Genomic DNA, 23,658 nt, shown 5'->3' with positions numbered 1-23,658 from the left:
TTTCTCTTTATGTTTTGCAAATATTGAAATGCCTTAGCACTAAATAGTTAGGTCCTGATCGGGGTTTTGAACAAGCCTTGCCTTTGATTATTCTTAAGGCAATGCAGGAATTTTTGGTATGACCGGAAACTTTTCCCAAAGTACTTATAATTCCCTAGATTATAATTTTGCCGAAGGTTCCTTTTGTTACTGGCTTTGGACGTCTCCGAGCCTTTTTTAATATAATCGTAGTCTTTTCGAATCCGGGCAATGATAAATAAGCTTTGCGCCCTCGGGTTTTGTGATCCCGGAATGGCCATAGCCTTTTAGTTGGGGCAATGCCAAATAAGCTTATGACCCCGAGGTCTGATAACTCGGATCCTCCGAGTTTGTTTTCGGGTGGCAGTCCCCAAGTGAGAGCGATTGTTCGAACTCGAATTAAGGTGGCCCTTGTTCGCGATACCTTTAGGGGTACGTATGTAGGATATTCTTCGAGAAATGTAAGAAATATTTTAAAGGACAAGATGTTTATGCGCAAGGAAGATACTTCTTTTTATTTTTGTGCATAACAGTTACACATGTATACATGCTTTGTGCCAGGGTCTGAGCAGTCTATGTGGGCACAGTTCGTTTGACCGTTTGGCCCTTACAATGAATTCTATCGATCGAGACTCTTCAATCTTGAAGTCTCTTTCCATGCTAAAGTCGATATCCGAGGGTAATGCCCCAGTGTTCGGGGTTGATCGAAGAGAGTCCTTGAATGTTGCTGTGATCATCATCACCGGCTCGTATCCGGTCTTCAACACTAAGTTAGCACGATTTATTGGTTGCCTCGTTAAAAACCTTGCCGGAAAACACATTTGGGACAAAACCGATTCAAGGGAAAAAGAGTGCAACGCGTGCTTTTAGACCTAAAATCTCGTATCATCCCTTATTTGTTACTTGCAAGAGTTAATTTAAAATGTAAATAAAGGGAAGAACGGGGTCATACCTTAGTAGTATCGCTTCAAGTGAGTTATATTCCAGTTGTTCGGTAGTTGCTCGACGTTCATTGTTCCGAGTTTGTAGGATCCTTTTCCGGTGATCTCGATAATTTGGTACAGTCCTTCCCAATTTGGCCCCAATTTTCCTTCGTTCAGGTTTCGGGTGCCCAGTGTGACCTTCCTTAGTACCAAGTCCCCAGTATTGAAGTGTCAAAGGATGGCCCTTCGATTGTAATACCTTTCAATCCGCAGTTTTTGGGCGGCCAATCGGACAAGGGCGACTTCGCGCCCTTCATCTAATAGCTCCAGGCTCGTACTCATAGCCTCATTGTTTGATTCCTTTATTGCATATCGGAATCTAATACTTGGTTCTCCAACTTCAACCAGAATCAAAGCTTTGACACCATAAACTAAATAAAATGGGGTAGCCCCGATACTTGACTTCGAAGTCGTACGGTTTGCCCATAGGACTTCAGGTAGTATTTCCTTCCATCTTCCTTTGGCATCAGTTAACCTCTTTCTAAGTAGATTCGGCTTGTCCATTCCCACTAGGGTGGTAGGTGTTTATAAGATCCTTTTGATCTTGTGGTCTTCAAGGAATTTGGTTCCTTTGCTTCGGATGAATTATTTCCCATTGTCGCATACAATCTCGACCGACATTCTGAAACGGCATATTATCTGGTCCCAAATGAAATCGATGAATTCCTTTTCCCTGACCTTCTCGTACGCATGGGCTTCCACCCATTTAGAAAAATAGTCAGTCATAAACAATATAAATTGAGCCTTACCGGGTGCTAATAGAAGAGGGCCAAAGATGTCCATTCCCCACTTCATGAACGACCATGGTGACAAAACCGAATGCAATAAATCCCCGGGTTGATGAATCATTAGAGCGTGTCTTTGGCATTCATCACATTTTCGAACGAATTCCTTTGCGTTTTTTTCCATGTCGATCCAGTAGTAACCGGCTTTGACTAATTTTCGAACAAGCGATTCGGCGCCCAAATGATTTTCATAGGTACCTTCGTGGATTTACCTCAGACCCTAGACATATTTCAAGTGGGCCATCGAATGCTCCTCTGAACTGGGTTCCGTCTTCGGACATGCTAAATGAGGTTGCCTTTGCACGCAGGGCCCTCGATTCTTTTGTATCTGAGGGCAGTTTACCGGTCCTGAGATATTCCATGTACTTATTCCTCCAGTCCCATGTTAGGCTCGTTGAGTTAATCTCGGCGTGGCCTTCTTCCATCACCCATCTCATAAGTTGTACGACCTCTCCTGAGTTGAACTCGTCGTCTTCGACCGGCGACCCCAAGTTAGCGAGGACATCGGCCTCGCTGTTTTGATCCCGAGGTACATATTGCACTGTCCATTCTTTGAACCGATGTAATGTCACATATAACTTGTCCAAGTATCTTTGCATTCGTTCTTCTATGACCTCGAATATTCCATTTACTTGGTTTACCACGAGGATGGAGTCACACTTGGCTTCGATCACCTCTGCCCCCAAGCTTTTGGCTAGTTCAAGGCCTGCAATCATGGCCTCGTATTCGGCCTTGTTGTTTATCAATTTCACAGTCTTAATAGATTGTCCAATTATATTACCTGTTGGTGGCTTTAGTACGATGCCAAGTCCGGACCCTTTTGCGTTTGAGGCACCATCCGTAAAGAGGGTCCAGATTCCCGAAGAAGTTCTTGAGTTAATTAATAGATCTTTTTCGATCTCGAGTATTAGGGCCGGCGTAAAGTCGGCCACAAAGTCTGCCAAAATTTGAGACTTGATGGTTGTCTAAGGTCGATACTCAATATCGTACCCACTTATTTCTATGGCCCACTTGGCCAACCGTCCCGAGAGTTTGGGATGATGCATAACGTTTCTCAACGGGTAAGTAGTTATGACACATATGAGGTGACACTGGAAGTACGATTTTAGCTTCCTAGTGACGCTTAGCAGAGCGAGTGCCAGTTTTTCTAGGTGGGGGTACCTAGTTTCGGACTCATCTAAGGTTCTGCTAACATAGTAAATTGGAAATTACGTACCTTGCTCTTCCGAAACTAAGACTTCATTTACCGCTATCTCCGAGACCACCAGGTATAGGTACAATTGTTCATCTGCCTTTGGTGTGTGAAGCAGCGGTGGGCTCGATAAAGTACCTCTTGAGTTCCTCCAAAGATCGTTGGCATTCCGGGTTCCACTTCCGAGGTCCACGAGAAGATATTCTTCTTCTTCAATAGTGCGAAGAATCAGTGACTTTTGTCGGATGACCTGGAAATAAATCGCCCCAGGGTTGGATACCATGAATCCGAGGAACTTACCTGACCCCACTCCAAACGCACATTTTTCCGGGTTCAGCTTCATATTGTATTGCTTCAGTATGTTGAAGGTTTCCTGCAAATATTTTAAATAGTCATCTTCTCGCAGGGACTTAATTAACATGGCGTCAATGTAAACTTCCATTGATTTTCCTATTTGTTCCTCGAACATCCGATTTACTAGGCGTTGGTATGTGGCACCAATATTTTTTAATACAAACGGAATTACGTTATAATAGTATGCGCCGTATTTAGTGATGAAGGAAGTTTTTTCCTGATTACCGAGTCCATCCGTATTTGGTTGTACCCGAAATAGGCGTCGAGAAAACTGAGGATCTCGTGTCCGGCCGTGGCATCGATCATACGGTCAATGTTGGGCAAAGGAAATGAGTCTTTGGGACATGCCTTATTCAAATCTTTGTAGTTTACACATATTTTTTGTTTATTCATTTTTTTAGGATCTACCACTATGTTTGCTAACCAATCCGGGTATTTAACCTCCTCAATACACCCTATTTTAAGTAGTTTAGATATCTCGAACTGGGATCTCCTCTTCTGATTGACCGGGTGAAACTTCAGGTCCAAGCTTAGCTTGTGAGTGGTTATCTCCAGTGGGATCCCTGTCATGTCAAGGTGGGACCAAGCAAAACAATCTTCGTTAGTAATAAGAAATTGAATGAGGTTTTCCCTGAGCTCGAAGCTTAACCACATGCCCAAGTATACCTTTCGATCGGGCAAGCGTTCTCTCAATATGACTTGTTCCAGATCTTCAACCGTCGATTTAGTGGCGTCGGATTCATCGGGGGCGATAAAAGATCTGGTAACCCCGTAATCATCATCCTCAAATTCCCTTTGTTTGTCTGAATATGCCAAGGATGGTATCAGTGATTGCTATTTGGCCCCGTTTTTGACCATCTGGTTCGGATCCTTCGGTGTTGAGATTGCATATGCCGGTATCACCTCCTCGACCACGAACATTTCCTTTGCAGTCGGTTGTTCACCGTAGACTATTTTGACTCCGCCAGGTGTTGAGAATTTCAGTGCCTGGTGTAGTGTTGAGGGCACCGCCCTCATGCTGTGTATCTATGGCCTCCCGAATAAAGCGTTGTACCTCATGTCCCCTTCGATCATATAAAATTTAGTCTCCTGGATGGTCCCGACGGTATTTATCGGTAACGTTATTTAGCCCATAGTGGTCTCGCATGCCACGTTGAATCCGTTTAGAACTCGAACTGCAGGCACGATTTGGTCTTGTAGACCGAGTTGCTCCACAACCCTTGATCGAATGATGTTGGCTGAGATACATGGATCAATTAACACACATTTAACCCAAATTTTATTAACGAGTACAGATATTACCAATGCATCATTATGGGGCTCTACGATTCCTTCCGCATCTTCGTCGCTGAAAGATAAAGTTCCTTTCGGTATGTAGTCTCGAGTTCGTTTCTCCCTAGTGATGGATACTTTGGTGCGTTTCAACATCGGCTCTTACGGGATATCGACCCCACCAATGATCATGTTAATGACGTGCTGAGGTTCTTCTTATTCTGCATGTTTGTTAGAATCCCTGTTCCTAAAATGATTCTTGGCTCAGTCGCTCAAGAATTATCGAAGGTGTCTATTGTTGAACAGTCGGGCTACGTCCTCCCTCAGATGTCGACAATCCTCTATTATGTGACCGTGAGTGCCATGATATTTGCACATATGGTTAGGATCCCTTTAGGTTGGATCGGATTGTAGAGGTCGAGGCCATTTGGTATCTTTGATACGTCTGATAGCCGATACAATGGCGGCAACATCGACATTAAAGTTATATTCCGATAGCTCGGCACTTCTTTAGGCCCGATGGGTCTGTTGAAGCCATATTTGGTCATGATTCCCCGGTTACTTTGTCCTCGATAATTTCTTCTTTCGTTTCTTATGGAGTTCCGACCGGACCCACTGCTTCTCCGATCTCCACTATATGGCCGATACCGATCCATGTTTGGTCTCGGTTCACGATGAAGTCTCTCTTGATTTTGTCGAGGGTTCTAACAGGATAAACAGGCCCCGAGAGGGCCCAAGTTGGTCGTCTTTGACTCTTATTTTTGATTGATACTGGTTATGCACATCGGCCCAGGTAACAGCTAAGTATTCTATCATATTATGCTTCAGCTATTGTGAAGCCACTGAGCTTCGAATATTGAGTCCCTCAGTGAAATATTAAACATCCCAATCATCAACGACCAGTGGCAGATCCATTCGTTCCATTTTAAACCGGGACACGAACTGTCTGAGCATCTCGTTTTCCTTCTATTTGACTTTGAAAAGGTTTCATTTCCTATTCTCGACCTTGATGGCATCAGCGTGTGCTTTTATGAAAGAGTGTGCAAGCATAGCAAATGAGTCAATAGAATTAGGAGGCAAATTGTGGTACCATATCATATCTCCCTTTGACAAGGTCTCTCCAATTATTTTCAGCAGAACAGACTCTATTTCATTGTCCTCCAAATCGTTCCCTTTGATGGCATATGTATAAGAGGTCACATGCTTATTTGGGTCGGTCGTTCAATTATACTTAGGTATCTCGGGCATACGAAAGTTCCTGGGGATCAGCTTTGGAGCCGCGCTCGGAGGAAAATATTTTTGCACGAACTTCATGGAATCCAAACCTTTTAATATTGGAGGCGCTCCTCAGATTTGGTCTACCCTGGAGTTGTAGGTCTCCACCTTTTTGTCATTAGCTTCGATTTTCTTTTCCCCTGATTCTACCCGTTTCGTCAGCTCCTCGAGCATCTTTATTATCTCGGGGTTAGCCCCCGATTCGAGTTCATTTGTCCTTTTTATGACCAGTTTATCCCTGCGGGTGACTTCCCGGGGCGGATTGGGCTCAATCCCGCTTGGTGCACAGCCCTGGTTCTGCAACTGTGCTATCGCCGCCTCTTGAGCCTGCAGCATTTCGAAGATCATTCGTAGACTGATCCCGTCTACTTCAATGTTTTGTGTGTTTCGAGTTGCCGATCGGGCTCCACCACGAACGTTATTTTTGGGGTTGGTAGGCAAGTTTGCATCGATAGCCACATGTGAATTGACGTCGATCGGATCTGTGATCGGAATTCCAATAGGATCAGTACGTGGTACCTTATACCGGGCGCTATGTTGTTGTTTTTACCTTGATGACCGGACTCGTTGTCAACATGTAGGGGTGCTGATTGAGAGTTTGACATTTTGTGTTTTAGTATGGAATCAAAGACACTTCAAAGAGCAAGTGTAAAGTTGTGTGTGTTATGAAGATTCGTATCAAATAACCACTATTATCCTTTATCCCCACGGTGGGCGCCAAACATTTACCCTTAAAATCGGATAACAATTGAATTTATGTATGGTTTTAAGGATACGTGGTCTAACTTGATACAAAATGAGAAATCAGATTAATATTGAAATAAGCAATGAAAAAATAAATGCAAACCACACAAGTTGAACAATCTTAGCCTTGAAGATTAATCACGCTCGAGTCAGAAATGCTTTTTATCGATACCGGAACAGAATGACAAGATAAATGAGAACTAGAAATAATAATATATTGCTTTGTGATACGTGTTATAATCTTTTGAATGAATTATCAGACCCCATTTATATAGTAGATGAGTCTTATTCTAGGTACATTTCTATACAAGGTAAAAATCTCTTGATTTGCTGATTACCGGTTCCTTGCTGATACGTGACGAGATCCTCGCCGTAATATTCGTCCGGTCGCGGTTATTTCGGTCTTCTATTAGTTATCCTCGAGCTCGTTCAAGGCTAAAGTCGACACCAGACTCAATTTTTCATGAAGGCAGGTTTTTCGACCTGGGGTTCTAGCTCGGTGAGACTCGAGGTCGATCTTCAGTCTGTGGTCGCCATGTTCCAAACCTAATCAACCAAGTTGAAGTCGAGTTCGACTTCGACCGTATACAACTTCTTTCTTCTTCTACGTTTTGGTCCTCTTCTTTTTTCCTTTTTTAAGGCGAAGAAAAGAAAAGTCGTCGAGTGCCGAGTTGACGGGAAATTCCATGACGTCCCATAAAAGGATAAATCCATGATGGCATATAGATGATCAAATACACAACAACAACATATAGAAGGACAAATCCCTCACAACATATAGAAGGACAGATACATCACAATACATAAACGATAAATCTGCATCGCCATATGGACGGACAAATCCACATCACCATATAGACGGAAAAACTCACATCACCATATAGACTGAAAAATCCACATCACCATATAGAAAGATCAACTCGCAACAAGAATGGCTTAAGCTGAAAAGGAACTTCAATGTCCATCCTAAGCTTGGAAGATTATAGATCCTTTTAAGGGAAAACCCACTAAGAGGTCGACTTAAGGTGCAAAGGGACTTAAACATCCACCTTAAGATTGAAAAATTATAAAGCTTCAACCCGATGGTTTGGTGGACTTGACGGCTTCGACTTGAACACTTGGCAAACTTCGATGCTTTATCTCGAAGAGCGGTGGACTTTTAAAATTCTTACTTGAAAAATTAGCAGACTTAAAAACATCAACTTGAAAACTTAGAAGGCTTGAATACTTCAACTTGAATACCGGTGAATATGAAGGTTGACGGACTTGAATACTTCAACTTGAAGACTTCAGCTCAAAGACTTGCAGGGCTTAAATACTTCAACTTAAAGGCCAACGAATGCTTGAATACTTCAACTTGAAGACCGGAGGACTTACAAACTTCAACTTGAAAAATTGACGGACTTGAAGACTTAGAGGGCTTAAACATTTCAACTTGAAGACCGGAGAGCTTGAAAACCGACTAACTTAAAGACTTGGCAGACTTTGAATACTTCAAACTGAGGCCATAGCAACCAAGATGAATTCAACTTGGCTTGGCATTAAAAACTTCAATTTGAAGATTTGAACTTCCAATAAAAGACTACATCTATCCATCAGAGATGTCAATTTGCTACGAAGGCTTGCCCCTATTGAACCATCAATCTTTGATAAGGTACAAAGTTCAATCAAAGAATACATGTAAGCCCATTTTTTTAAGTCCCGGTCAAGTGGATTATATTCAATCATGCTTCATTCGAACAATGATTGGGGAAATCTATCTTTTGAACTCATGCGACTGAACTTAGAATAAAACTTGAAGCTGCCTTCGTACCTCGGCGAAGAGAATCAAATCATACCGTAGTTCATAATGGGTAATTTTTTTAGTGTCCTAACTTTTGCTTAGGCTACCTCTTTCGAGGTTTTCAACCTATCAGCCATTTTTTTAACCTGTACATAGTTTATACTCTTGCGAGCCAGGAGTAACATGCAATTTATGCTCTTGCGTTAAGGAATGTAGCAACATGCAGTTTAGACTCGTGCGTTCATGAGCGTAGTAATTTGAAGATTTAGCTCAAGTTTTAAGAGCTTCGTGACTTGAAGATTTACCTCTAAGTTGAAGAGCTTTGCAACTTAAAGTTTAGCTCGAATTTGAAAAGCTTTGCGACTTAGAGCCTTTACTCGATTTTGAAGAGCTTCCGACTTGAGTTTTTGCTCGAATTTAAAGAGGTTTGCAACTTGACCACTTTGCTTAAATTTGAAGAGCTTTACAACTTGAAGACTTTGTTCGAATTTGAAGAGCTTTACGTCTTAAAGATTTAGTTCAAATTTAGGGAGTTTCGTGACATATAATGTAGGCTTGTATGCCAAAAAGCCTTATAACTTGCAGTATAGGCTCGTACGTTGAAGAGAATTATAACTTGAAGTTTAGGCTCGTGCGGTGAGGAACGTTGCAACATGCAGTTTAGGATCGTGCATTAAGGGGCATTATAACTTTCAGTTTAGGCTCGACCGTTAAGGAGCGTTATGACTTGCACTTTAGGCTCATGTGTCAATGAGCATAGTGACATATATAGACTCTTTGATTTCATTCTCGGATGAAAACTTGCCCCCATCTTTGCCTTCTTGTTCTTCTTCTTCTTCATCATAAGGCTCAAAGACAATTAGCTCTTGGTCTCCACTTGTTGCCATACTTAGTTCCATATCATAAGAATAAGTTGCTAGTTCTTCAAATGTTTTGGGATTTATGCCTTATAAGATATAGCGAAGACCCTAACTTATGCCTTGAATGCACATTTAGATGCTAAAAGTTTCGCTAAGGCGATCTTTGCAGTTAAGGATTAAGCTCATCCAACGATTCATAAAGTCAATAACTGGCTCATTCTTTTGTTGATACGAGTGTAAGTTCAATCATGCTTATGATGCTTCTTGTGCTATAGAAATGATTGAGAAACTCTAGCTCCAACTGCTCCCAATTATCGATGGAACCAGATTCGAGATTTGTGTACCAATAAAATTCATTACCTTTGAGAGATCACGCAAATTGTTTGACAAGATAACCGCCATACGTTCTAGCATTATTGCAAGTTTCAACAAAAGTTTGCTATATGTTGTCTCGGATTTCCCTTGTCATCGAATTGTTGCAACTTAGGAGGTTGATAACCAACATGCATCATCAAGTTATCGATTCTTTGCGTGTACTGCTTGCATATATGAGAGATAATTTGGACGACTCAAGCTTATCTTTGATAGCCTCTATGATGAAGTCCTTTAATTTCTCAACGGGAATCAGACCTTCAGCGAAGACTTGAATCTCCTAAGTTGTCGTTGCTTACTTTTTGGAGGAGTCTTCTTTTTCTTGTGATATTTGAAGATTTAAAGGTGCTTGTGTGGATTCTCCTGCTACTATTCTATCCAATGTATTTGTTAAATTAGAAAGTTTAGCATCTTGATTACATGCGCTTTGACAAGCTGTCACGCCCTGAACCTGGGGAGCGAGACCGGCACCCGGTGCCTCACCTATCCATGCGTACCAACTTGCGACTAAGGGACTCTGAACATATAATATCATACTTTGGTCGTGGGCCACACTGCAAGACAATTTGCGAACGCTGGCTAAACATCAATATAAAGCTGGGCCGACAAGGCCGTCATAACTACTACAGCTGGCAAACCAACAAAATATACATACAAGGTTTACAATCCCAACATACTGCGCTAACTGACAGGAAATGTCTACAAGCCTCTACTGATGGATGTACTGTGATCGGAATAGGGACCCGACCTACTCATAACATATATACATATATACACAAGATGTACACACAGCTCTAGACCCGGCAACTCCGAAGGGCGTGGCGCTTACCGATCAAGCTGAACTCGGGCAACACCTAATGAGGAGGTCTACCCGTCTATCTGTCTGAACCTGCACGCATGAAATGCAACGCCCCCAGTAAAGGCACGTCAGTACGAAATAATATACCGAGTATGTAAGGCAATAGACTGAAAGCTGAAACTGAACTGATAATATAATAAATGAAAGTAACTGGGAGTCAATAATCTAAAGATATGCTCACCTTCTGATACTGACCCAACTCCCTCAATATAATAAGTACAATAGTTGTCCGGCCTTATAAGGCTCGGTATATATAACTGCCCTGCCGTAGTAGGCTCGCTCATAGGCGCTCGGACATACTAGGCTTTGTATCTCGGCCAACTGGGCTTGCTCATAGGCGTTCGACTATAGTAGGCTCGGTATATAACTTACTATTTGATCAGAGGTTGCCCAATAAGGGCCTGCCCATCGATTATAGCTAGATGGTGGTGAGAATATTGTAATACTGTATATGTATATAGACTCTCTGCTCTCTTTATTGGAAGAAGATAATACTCAATTGAATATAAAGTCCCGATAAGGGAGAATACTGAAACTTATGACACTAGGATAATGTATATAAATTCGGGAGTATGAACTTCTCTTTATGCCTCGCTATTAAACACATGTAGTTACGAGATCATGCCAAAATGAAGGAAGGGCTTAGCTTTAACATACCTGAACCGATTCTCTTGACAATCCCTTTAACACCCATTGATTGCGACAACACGTAACGACGGATCGAAGTAGGAAAAAATCCGTATGATATTCTTGAGAAAGATTGCAACGCACTCCCTTAGAATCGCAAAATCTCACGTTGCTAAGATACTAAGAATTCTCGTTTGAATTTTTGAAGACGCTTGTGAGATTTTGTTGAATTGTTGAAGATGAAAATTCTCACATTACTCATGAATATGCATCTCTCTTTATGAAGTAAAGAGATCCTTAAATGCGTGAGCTCCATCCATTGCCTAGAATTGCAATTCTCTTAGAATTGTAAATGCAACATATGTATTTTGATGACTTATATTGGAATCTTTATTAAAGAGAGTGGGCCCCACTTTAGGATGACTTGGCCATAAGATCTTCTAGTTGTGAAACCAAGTACATGACATAAGAGTCATTTTTAGCTAAAGCTTCTTGGCTTGGGAATTTGTCCTCACCTATTAATTATTCACAAATCCTTAATTGCATGATTAATCTCCTATTAAATCAATAATTAACTAATTACTCACATAATTAAGAATTATCTCAAATTACTTAAAATACTATTCGTTTTTAACACACTTTATACATCATACCATCATGGTCATGTGGTACCTTGTATGACACTAGTCCATACATACCAGGTATTATAGCTCAGATCGTATTTTATCCCAAATTGTCAAACTTTGACGAAACTTATTTTCTTCGATTCGCTTACCCTCTCACTTTCACGAATTTACTTACCACTTGTTTGGAATAATATAATGCTTATAATCTCCAAATAATCTTGTCCTTTAACTGATGTCAATTATCTTACGACAAATTCAACATACAATACTACAAGGTATAACATCGTCGTAACATCGACGTAATACTGCTTGGCGTATAACAAGCCTTCGATTACTTTCGTCAAATTTGCAAGTTGTTCTTCTATGGTAGAAACTTCAATAACCATTGCTTGCATGGTCGACGTAGAGGATGGAGAATGATATAGATCATTATTGAGAAAAGAGCTTAGAGGTCACATTAATTGAGGCTAAAGTAGATTCAACGCTCAAGTCATCATCATCAGCTTGCATGAATAGTTTAACTAAGTTGGGAAAGAATCTTTTCAATCCTTTTGGTGACGTCGTTCCCTTTTTGGGTCGTGTTTATAAAAGATCTTACTACTTTTGAGGACGAAGATCCCAAAATAGGATTTGATACGCACGACACTTGTGTGTCCTAAAGAGCTTGCTTTGCTCCTTGTAACTGTCTCAAAGCTTTCAAAGGTAACATCGAGTATGCTTTCCACATCAGAAGAGAACTTGGAATTAGCAACCCTAATAGAAGTTGATATGGAGTTGATTTTCTGTGAAGCCATTTCGATGTTCTTGAACTTTGGTGATTGAAAAGTTGAGATGAGAAGTAGAGATTGTCCCACTGGGTGTGCCAGAATTTGTAGACAATAAATTTGCGTCGAGAAAAATAAAATCAACACCGAAAATATTACAACAATTGTAGTATTTTATTTCAAATAATATTTGAGTGTTACAATCTCTATGATTCCTCTGATTCTTCTTTTCAACAGTAAATAAATTCAAGGGCCTTTGAGCTTGATTTTGAATATATATTTGTTGTCACGAACGATGATCTTTAATTCAACTAGCACGAACTTTGATTTGAACTTGTACTCCTTCAATCTTGATTTGTTCTTCGTTCTTGAGCTTGAACTTGATTTCTTGAAGCTTGAAACTTGTGGAGGAATTTGCAACATTTGATCCACGAGCTCTTTCTTGCTTCTTGTTATAACTTCTGGTCCTTTTTCTCAGTTATGAAGACCCTTATTTATAGTTGTGGGAGAGAAGAATTGTGATGAGAACAAACTCTTTCTGACCAATCAGATTGAAGCAATGCCGCATTTGTTGGCTAGAACATGTCACTTGCACATGTGGTGCGCTTTTATTGGTCTTTTAATTTAATTTGGCATACCTTGTCATTTTAACAGGTGGCACAATCTTATTAGATCTTTCATTTGACTTGGCGTGCCAAGTCATTTGACACGTGGTACCAAATTGGACCCCTATGAAGATGACATATTGGGCCTAATAAAGTGGCTTATCACTTGTAGCTCAACTAAATGGTCTAGCCCAACCAATATTTATTGGACTTAAGTAATTAATCCAATTATATTAGTCCATAACATTTATTTGGACCAAAATATATTTAACTTAAGATTACATCCGAATAAATTTTTTGTACCGATACAAGTTTTATTTCTTAACCTAGCAACTTACCAAAACGATTAGTACAAACAATACAAAGCACAAAAATAGATCTTAGACAAGTTATATTCTCTTTAAAGACTCAATTAACTACTCCTATAAGTCCTAACATTCGGATAATCGAAAAGCTTGGTGGTCCCTTTCCCCCTCTATCTATTTTCCTTTTCCCTCCTCAAAGCGGGACTCTTATTTTTCATTTTTTTTATTTTCCCGCTACCGACTATAATAAAAACAAAATAATAATACAAAAGTCAGATTTCATCAATTTAAACAGAAGCCAACCATTAAAAGCGGTCTCTATCTGTAATCTTGTGCCTTTCAATTCAATCCTTTGTGTGCCGCACTCTTCACCCAGTTGTTTTTTCGCCTCTCTCTCTCTCTCTCTCTTTCTGCCTTTCTTTCTTCATCATCAAAAGTCACTGTAAGTTTGTTTCTCTTTTCTCCATTTTACGCTCTTTTTCTGCAAATCTGAAAACTTTCAAAACCCTAACTTTCAATTCCACATTTGCATTTGATGCTAAAATGTATGTAAAATTCGCTTTTTTATTTTAATTATTTCGATAAGAGTAAAATTTATGCATGCACAATTTTCTTAATGAAAATGCATATGTGTATGTATGTGTGAATCACATCATGCGATGTGGCAATTGAGTGCATTTGAATCTGGTTATGTATTTTCAAATTTTCTGATCTGTAATGGAAACTGTGGCATTTTTACCTTTAAATTAGGGTTTTGAAGTATTTGCTTTCGCTTTAAAATAAATGTACTAGATTTGCAGAAAATGTAGGTGAGAGTTACTTTTAATGTGTTCAGCTGTCAATGTAGTAGAAATTAATTGAATTTATGGTTTACGTAAAATTTGAAATATATTACAGGGCAATCATGAGCAATGAAGAAGAGAAAAGGTGTCCTCTTTGTGCCGAAGAGATGGACTGGACAGATCAGCAGTTTAAGCCTTGTAAATGTGGTTATCAGGTATCAATTCTCTAGCTTTTTTTCATTATAATTTCGATTGTTGTGATTTGCAATTATCTGATAATTGTAGAAGACACATTTAGTGCTAATTTATGAATGATATGTGTGACTTAGCTGCTAGTCATTACTTCATAAAAAAAAAATTGTGATCCAGCTGCTTAACTGCTCATCAAAACGCAAGCAACACTTTCTGGAGTTCTTTTTTACTGTGGATTTTGTGACCTTTTGGAATAGCTAATTGTGTTAAGGTAGTATGTTTGCGGGCTTTGGCACCACCATATGACCTCATGCTCTTCTATGTATAAAAAAATGCAACTATTGCTCTCTTGAGCTCTTCTCATTGTAGCACGCTTTTTACAAGTTGATATAAGAACATGGTAAAAGATTCGTTCCTTAGTATACGTGACTTTGGTTATACTCTTAATGTCATCTTTAATATTTACAAAACAGTAGAGGGTTGTGAGCAGTTGTTAATCTATTTGCATATCAGAATTGTCGTCCTCAGCTGGAGAAACCAATGCTAAATGATTATTTCATGTTTAAATTTTGATCCAGTTCAGAATTTTCAGCTATCTAAAGCCAATTGAAAGGAATAAATAAGATATATCTTAGCTATCACACTTCCAAGTAGTTGATGTTGTCCCCACTATTAGGTAATTGCTGAAATCTTGATAAGACAGCTCGCTTGATAATATGATATTTAAGGAAGTCATTCTAAGATATAGAATTTCAAATATATAAACTGTTTTCTTTTTAATTGCTTCTTTTTTACTTTTATTACTACAGGTGTGTCTTTGGTGTTGGCATCACATAATGGACATGGCAGAAAAAGATGAGTCAGAGGGTCGATGTCCTGCATGTCGAACAACATACAAAAAGGAGAAAGTAGTTAAAATGCAAGAAAATATTGAGAGGTTTTTCCCCTCGTGACTAATTTACTTTTGAAGGTGTTTGGAGACGGAATGTAACACACATTTAGTTTCAAACAGAGCAGGGAACAACAATGTCCACCGAAAAAGCAAACAATCAAAAGCAAAGCCAAAATCTAATGAAATCAAGAAGGATCTCACAAATGCTCGGGTCATTCAACGTAAAATGGCATATGTGATTGGGCTGCCTCTTAGTCTTGCAGATGAAGATGTATGGTTTTTTTTTTTGTGTTACGCCTTGCTAATTGCTTCTGTATCTTTCTTTTTTTGTTTCTTTTATTTTATATCTTTTAGTGAAGCAACTGGTTTTGTTTATTCCAATTTTTCTTAACCTTGTGATTATAGTAAAATTTCTTTTTCTCCATTTCCCTACTGATGATTCTTACTTTTGAGCAGCTTTTAAAGCGGAAAGAATATTTTGGGCAGTATGGAAAAGTAACTAAAATTTCTCTGTCTCGGACTACTGGCGGTGCAATCCAGCAATTTGTTAATGATACCTGTAGTGTGTGAGTAAATGATTCATATCTTGGTTATCTTGGTTTTTAGGTGTTTATTACTGAGGGATTTGCTGTTATTGGCTGTTTGTTTCCTTAGATTCAATTAGTCCAAGTATTGTCTCAAACAGTGGGAGTTCATTTTTATTTTTCTCTGATATTATGTACCCAGTACCTTGATATGTTCCCATTACTTCATTCTGATTGGTCCCTCGTTTAGATCTTATTTCTGTGTTAGGGCAATATTATTATTATTATTATTATTATTTTTTTTATGACCGAGAAATCTGTTTGGGGCCGATCCTTTGGACCAATCGCAGCCTTCGAAACTCTGTGGATAATGGGCCCGCCCCTCTACCCTTCTCCACTTAAATACCAGGCTTTGCTTTGCATGGTGTGGGGGCTTGAACCTGTGACCTAAGACACAAATCCACCACCCTTTGCCACTTGAGCTAGGCCTTGGGGGCATTATTATTATTTTTTTCAAATGCAATAGTATTATTTTATGTTGCTATGGTCTAGTGTCTTGGGTTTCTTCCTATTGGTCTTGCTGACAATCATTCATTTCCTGAAATTTCCACTGTTGCATTAATACTAATATAATGTTCTAGTTATTATGATCCTTTCAATTGTAGGTTCTTGTACCCTCAGCTGTTTTTTTGCCTAGTTAGTCTTTTGTTAACAATTATACTTTGGTTATGTCCATCTCAAAAAATTATACCTTGGATATGTATGTTCTTTTGTTTTGCTTTTCCTTTTTGAATTGGTTTTAGCTTGGGATATATATTTCTAAGTCCTGTTGTAGAAAAACTCAAATCTCTGAATTCTTTCTGAAGAAATTTTCAAGTTTAAGGTTAAAAAGTGAGCCAGTTTTCACAATGTTGACAGCGGTGTTGGGTTGTTGAATATTACTAAAGCGTATAATGGTTAACTTGTAGTTCCTTTTTCAATTATTTTAAAAAGTTTTCAATCAGGATGTTGCAAGATAATAACTATTGTTGTATCACTAGTTGAAACTTGAAAGAGGCGAAATTGGTAGTGCTTAATTGAAAGGTGGCCATAGCCATGATACATGATCTGTAAGAGGCTGGAATTGTGGAAGCTGTTAAAATTACCTAGTTGCCTAAACTGAAGGGGGGGATAGAAGGTTTAGTTTGGATTTTGTTTCAATGCAATGGAAGTCGAAACTGTTGGACTCCTGGTGTATTCAGATAATCATAACAGTGTCATATACTTGTGCATTTCTAAAGTGTGCATAATTTACTGTTCAATTTTGATTTGATTGTATGTGTTCCCCCCCAAGATTGTCGATCTCATATTCGATCTCTTTCTGCATCTTGTTTCTTGCAGATATATTACGTATTCAAAAGAAGAGGAAGCCGTACAATGTATTCAGTCTGTACATGGTTTTGTCTTGGAAGGTAGGTATTTGAGGTAAGCATCTACACCCCCTCCTTTCCATTCTTGGTCATGCAGGCATAATGTCATTTTTTGACAGTGTGAAAATGGCCTATGCAGAGCATCCTTTGGGACTGCAAAGTACTGCCATGCGTGGTTGAGAAACATGGTATGGAGCGCATGCTTTTGTGATCGCCGTTTTTCCTATCACTCCCTTTATGAGCGCATGTTATAATTTACCGAACAAATGAATAACCAGTGTTGACATGCTTTATTCGTTTGTCCAGCCTTGCGGTAATCCTTCTTGTCTATATTTGCATAGCATTGGTGCTGATGAAGATAGTTTTGGTAAAGATGATGTAGCTGCAATTCATACAAGGTATTAAGCACACAGAAATTCCTCTTAGCCTCCAATATAAATGTGTTATCGCCCTTTGATGTGCGCATGCAATTTTAGGTTAAAATTGAAAGGGCAGTATATGACTGCATCACTGATAAGAAATTATAGTTGTCTTATTTTTCCAGCGTCCTCTTATGGGTGGGATGAAACATAGTGCATAAAAGAAACATTCAGTTTCTCAGTTTAGCAATACTAGCGAAATCGTTTGACAATCCAATATGTGGTCCGCAAGCTTTACATGCAGAAACTGGTATTCCAAGTATCTGATTTTGATATTTGGTTGACAAGAATGATAGTCCTGTTGTACCTTAATAGAGATATCGTTTTGGCCAACTATGTGTCGTAGGCTGCCTAAAGGTGCTGAAGGTCTCTTGAATGTTCTCATGTAGTCATGATCGACAAATGAGGGAAGTCAAATTGTAGTTACCCATATTGAAAGAGTGTACGTTCTATTTCCCAATGTGCTTCAGTAGTTTTCTTTTAATATCTCAAATTTTTTGCGATTGACATTGAAGTTGCATGATAATATCCGATGAAACATGCAAACTCTTGCCTTATACTGTTACGTGAATTTATAATCTTCAGAGAATTGATGAATGCCAACCTGTTTATTTTCTGGGTGAGATCATAAAGGATTTGTTATTCAACAACAGTTACGCCTCAATCCCAAGCTAGTTGGATTTACTTTATGAAATACTCAATATCATAAATGCTCTATTTGGGTCCATAGTATTTCAATACTCGGTACTTTAGGATATTTCACACTAGGGGCTCTCTAATGTACTTTAGTAGTTGTATCTCTAATATACTAAGAGTTTTCTAGTAAGAGGATTATTCATTATCTATCTACAATATATTAAAAACTGGAACCCCTTTAGCTAAAAGTCAAATTACAAAATTATCCTTATTTTAGTAGCTTAATATGAAATTACCCTTCACTTAATTTTTTTTAAAGAAAAAACAAACAGAAAACCCTACACATACGTGCCTCTCTCAACAATCGCACCCTTTTGGCGCCAGATGCCTTTTCCAAAATGCCTTCATCTAAATTTTGCTCTCTCAAAAAATCAGAACCCCAGTTTCTCTCAATCTTCGGTCTTTACCATTAAAGCAACATGTGGAATCCAAACTCTACTCCACCAAATTCTTATCTTTTTCACTTAGTCTTTTCTTACTCAATTTTTCCTAATCTCCTTTATCAGCTTTTTGGCACTATTACTATTCTATCTTCCCATACCTAATTCCTAGCAAAGTCAAGTTGTAAGTTCCTTGGTTTTGTTCTTTCGTTGATTTTATTATAATTTTACCTTAATTAGTTTCTGAATCATTGTTTACAATTATTCAACTGAGATATATTCTCTGAATGGTTAGTATTTGAGATGACTAGCGTATAAATAAAGGATAACTGTCTAATTATTTAAATGGTTACTTAAATGTCATTTTAAATAATTTAAATACTCTATTTTCCTACTAACAACTCTTAATTAGCAAATCGTCATTCATTAAAAGTCACAACCCTTGGAGAAAAGAAAAAGCCTAACTAATGAACATGCACAGACGTCTTTGTCAGCATTATGCTTTAGCAAGTTTGCAATTCTCAAGTGAGAATTGAATTCTGATAGTAATTCAAGTATTCGACACAGGCATCTTTGTTACATTAAGCATTGAACTTTAGCAGTTCTCAAACACATTTATTTAATTATGATAGTAAGGCCTTCTCTCTCTCTTTTTGTGGCTTTTCCTGGACCGAGATGTTTACGTATTAGAAATATCACATAACTAAACTATGGTAATTCGCAGTTAGAGGCAAAACTTCAAAACAAACTTTAGGTGGGTTGATTATATATTCTTTGACACATAAAAGTTCTGCTCTCTTCATCCTTCTGCTCCAGTTATGTACATACACACTTATGTGACTATAAACACTAATAAGAAATTATATATATCTATGCTTCCTTGAACAGGTTAGTTTGAAAGAAATACACCTATCATGCTACTTAAACATTTGGACCCTCAAATGGCTTATGCAATAGTACAAGGATGAGTTGTAGAGGAACAATATTGATTTTCTATTATAAAATGATGTACTATATGACTTGGCATACACGTGCACTGCACATGCCGAGAAACTAACTTATCTTTATGTTTATGCAATTATTTTTTGTGTTTTTGATTCTAACTATTTTACTGTTATTATGGTAGAGTCGCTTTTCTACTTTATTCATATTTTAGTTTATGTGCTTTTGGCATGTCTTGCTAAAATTTTTAGTCCAAGGAACATATGACAAATAAATTGTGTTGATGGATTTCTAATTTACTCCTTTGTGAGTTAAATAATCATTTCTTCGACAATAGTTTTTCCAAATATTTTGATAGAATCATTTTTCTATTCTATTCACTCTTAGTTTATGTGTCTTTAGTCTTTCTTTCTTAAATGATATGAAATATATTTTAGTATAGATATTTTATAAATATATATAGAATACACGTGTAATAATATACTAAGAGTGTTCTAGTAAGAGGATTATTCATTGTGGATAAATATGAGGAGGCAGTTTGTGTTGTCCTCGTTTCCCATTTATCAGAATATATGGGAATTGACAAGCTCTTTTTCTTGCGCTAATTGAATGTTGGGACTTGAAAAATCTTCGATTTTCTGAAGGAATGCCCTGTGGGTTTTTTCTAGTGGACCTCAGAGGTTCCTGAAGTTTATATATCTGTAATGGTCTTAGCTAAAGGGTCTTATGTATTGTTGTCGTTGCATAATGGTACATTTCTCTTGGGTATGTCTAAGCATTGGTTTCATTTTGTTGGTTATTCAGGAATAGAGTTCAACAAATTGTTGGTGACATTAGTAATACGATGAATCGCTCAGGAAATGTCTTGCCACCCCCTATTGATGAATTATCGAATACATCGACTGAGAAATCTAGCATTAGAAATGCAACAAGTGTAAGAAACCTTGGTGTTTGGTTCTGCTTGTGGAGTTGTTAATTTTTTAGCACAGTATCTGAAAAATAGTTCTCATGTTTCAGCACAAAAGTCGCTGTATTTTTCTTATAGTGTATACGGATTCTTTGGTTTGAACTGCAAACATGTTCATCAAAAGCTTTTATGTGATTTAGGATGCAGCAAATGATGCAATGAATTACAGTAGCTACACGGCTCATGGAATTCCTTATGATAAGGATGTAGATGCTGGTGTGCCGAACCGAATGACAACTTTTGTAGATATTGTTGGACGGTCCAACACTTCAGGTGCAGAGAGAGATGGAAATAGCAGTGATGATTGTAGGATTTTGGATTTATCTTCTGACCTATCTTCAGTAACCATTACTAATGATAATCATGGTCGTGAAACATATCCGAACACAACTGTGTTCAAAGTTCCATCTTCGCACCTTGTCAATAATATGTGGGGGAACCAAAATTTTGTTGAATTTTCTGATGAACCATTCAGGGAACATTATATATCTTCTGATGATCAAGGACCGAAGGATTCAAATAGTGTGGCTCAAAGGGCTTTTCTTATGCCATCTCGTTCTGCTCAATCCACAGAGGACTCTGGTGATCATTCATTAGTACATAAGTCATATAGTCCTAGTGGCAATGGAAGGGATTATGGAGCTTTACATAATCAAGTGGATGAAGCTTCTCTGCCACTTTCGTGTGTAAATGCAATATTAAATGAAGGATTACATGATATGAAATTCCAAAGATCTGTCAAATCTGATAGGGTTTACAGAAGTTCTACCTCATTCTCCAATGAAGAAATAGTGCAGCACCTACGGAGGATTGATAGTGATAACTCGACTAACTATGGGGATTCATCATTCAATGCTGTAGAAAGCAGTATTATTTCAAATATTATGTCAATAGACTTTGATTCATGTGATGATTCAATGGCCTTGCGTCGTAGCTTTGCTGGCGTGTATAATGAATCTGATGGGAAGCTTGGTGCTACCTGGAACTCTTTGCACAATGATCAATCAGGGTTCTCTTTTGTGAAGCAAGATGACTTTTCAAGGCAAGGATGTGATTTAGAGTCTCCTTTTAGTAATATTGGTCAGGTATCAAAGAATTCATCCATCCCTCAAGATTTCAGAGAGAACAAGGATCAGTATGTGCAGAAGGCTCCGTATCAAAGTAAGTGTCGACAAAGCTTTTCCTTATTTTATCAAGTAAAACAGATTTTGCAACATGTATTTATCCTTAATTGATTTTCTTCTTATTTTCTTTCTTTCAAGTGGCTTTCCAATTTTATGTTACTTATTCTAATGTACCTATTGGATAGGAATTCTGTAAAATCAGTAAAGAATGTTATAAAATTGGGATCTTCTAAGATGTTTGCTGCTGCATGCACCTTATTTTCTTGCATGTTAAAACTATTTTCTGTTGAAATTAGTCAAATCCTCGCTTATCTATAGGCTTTTCATTCTTTAATTATTAGAATAAAACATGACACTATCTTTGATTTCCTAACTCTGCTTTGTGTTAATGTGTTAGTTTCTTTCAGTTAATATAGTTTTTGATAATGATAATATTGTATTCATCAGTACATTAAAACCTGTACTGGCAATAGTATTTACAAGTTGTATACGTTTCAGTTAATATATATAAAGACATTTTGTCATAGTTTGACAAGCTTTCTGGCTTATAGTTGATTGCTATTATCATTCAAATAGATAAATACACTATTAGCACAAGTAGCTTGAGAAATGGAATTATTATCTTTGCTTTGTTTGGTATTGCTCTCAAGGGAGGAAGATCGGGTGAGTTTGCCAGGCTTCAAATTGTATACTAATGAGGAAATACAAAGGGATTTAATGTAAGGGGTTTATATATACATATGCATTTCTGGTGACCTCTGTTCTTTAATTGAACCAGTTGCTGCACCTTAGTGTTCTATTTCATACTTTTGAGCATCTTTGTACTGTAGTAGAGTGGTACATTATTGAAAAATGTTGCAGTTTATTGGTTTCCGTATACTGAAACTTCTGAGCTGTCTAACAGTCACTAGACCAAAAGTTTTGGCTCCACCTGGATTCTCGATGCCCTCTGGGGATCTGCTTCGCGGTTTTGCTTCATCCGATGAAATAGGACGATCTCTCTCCGGTAACAACCACATTTCAGTTTTTCGTTGCATGATAAGCTGTGGTTTGTTGTGAGTGAAGTTAATATATAGTTTCTTTTGCTGTTATTTCTACAGGAAGTCGTTTAGTAAATAGTTCTTCATCAAGTCTGCTTCACACACCATCAACTGGAAGTATTAGCAGTGCAGGTGATATTGATTTTGTTGAACCTGCCATATCAAGCTGTGGAAGCGGCAAGCCAACAAATGGTTTTGATATCTCTGCCCTGGAAAACGGGTCAGCTTGTGTGCCACAGAGGAGAGCCTTTGAAGACCAGGCAAGAATCTGGCATTTGATGCAACAAAAATCTGTAGATCAAGAAGGGAAATTCTCTCAAGTTTTTGCTTCACAAACACCGTCTGTTCATCAATTACAAAGATTTCCTGGTCATGGCGGGGATGAATATTTTGGTCTAGATGATATATATGGCTTCTCATCGATGGTGAACCAACACCAAAGTTTTGATCCATCTTCCTATTCACAATTTCCACAACAAAAGCTTGCCAATGGTAACATCTTTAATGGCTTCCAGCACAATAGTTTCCGCGATATCCATCATAGTAATGAAGTAGACTGCTTGACAGAACTCCAGAAAAATGAGAGATTAGGTTTTAAAAATTTCTATGCTGGATATGGAGATATGATATTCCAGGCGCCCAGGTCTGGCGATATATACACCAGAGTTTTTGGAATGTAACCTGTGACTCTAAAAAAAGAATGAAATTGTCCCCAATTACTTTGTTGCAATGTTGTCTGCAGAAAATTATAAATATGGAGTGCCAATTTCTACTTACCTGGTATTGACTGTTTTGAGTTTTTGTTTGGATTTGGATTTGGGGGTGGGGTGGGGGAGTTGGGGGGGGGGATGGAAGGGAAATAATTGA

General features: G+C 38.2%; 1 protein-coding gene and 1 long non-coding RNA gene across 5 annotated transcripts; both read left to right on the top strand.

Annotated features, from left to right (window-relative positions):
- Positions 1-13,694: 13,694 nt before the first annotated feature.
- LOC107824709 (uncharacterized) lies at positions 13,695-23,574 on the top strand. 4 transcript variants are annotated; one of them, XM_016651523.2, is made up of 12 exons: positions 13,695-13,866; positions 14,322-14,421; positions 15,208-15,335; positions 15,411-15,561; positions 15,747-15,856; positions 17,195-17,278; positions 17,363-17,411; positions 17,530-17,621; positions 20,465-20,594; positions 20,768-21,788; positions 22,656-22,757; positions 22,852-23,574. In XM_016651523.2, the coding sequence occupies exons 2-12, from the start codon at positions 14,329-14,331 to the stop codon at positions 23,469-23,471; spliced, it is 2,580 nt and encodes an 859-aa protein (XP_016507009.1). In that variant the 5' UTR covers positions 13,695-13,866; positions 14,322-14,328; the 3' UTR covers positions 23,472-23,574. The 4 variants fall into 4 exon arrangements, with proteins under 4 accessions (XP_016507009.1, XP_075101455.1, XP_016507002.1 ...); XM_075245354.1 differs by having other exon boundaries at positions 13,701-13,866; positions 17,195-17,265; positions 17,343-17,411; XM_016651516.2 differs by having other exon boundaries at positions 13,859-13,969.
- On the top strand, positions 17,780-18,102 carry LOC142177004 (uncharacterized). The gene is made up of 2 exons (XR_012705790.1): positions 17,780-17,892; positions 17,989-18,102. It is a non-coding gene; the product is annotated as an uncharacterized LOC142177004 (long non-coding RNA).
- Positions 23,575-23,658: the final 84 nt, after the last annotated feature.

This window comes from Nicotiana tabacum, chromosome 23 (assembly GCF_000715075.1).
Source record: "Nicotiana tabacum cultivar K326 chromosome 23, ASM71507v2, whole genome shotgun sequence".
In the NCBI taxonomy this organism is placed as follows: Eukaryota; Viridiplantae; Streptophyta; class Magnoliopsida; order Solanales; family Solanaceae; genus Nicotiana; species Nicotiana tabacum.
This window is presented reverse-complemented; position numbering and strand designations above follow the sequence as displayed.

Coding starts and splice junctions, on each gene's coding strand:
- LOC107824709 (XM_016651516.2), top strand. Junction 15,336..15,410: donor ATGCAAGAAAATATTGAGAG/GTTTTTCCCCTC, acceptor AGTTTCAAACAG/AGCAGGGAACAACAATGTCC. Junction 21,789..22,655: donor GCAGAAGGCTCCGTATCAAA/GTAAGTGTCGAC, acceptor GCTGTCTAACAG/TCACTAGACCAAAAGTTTTG.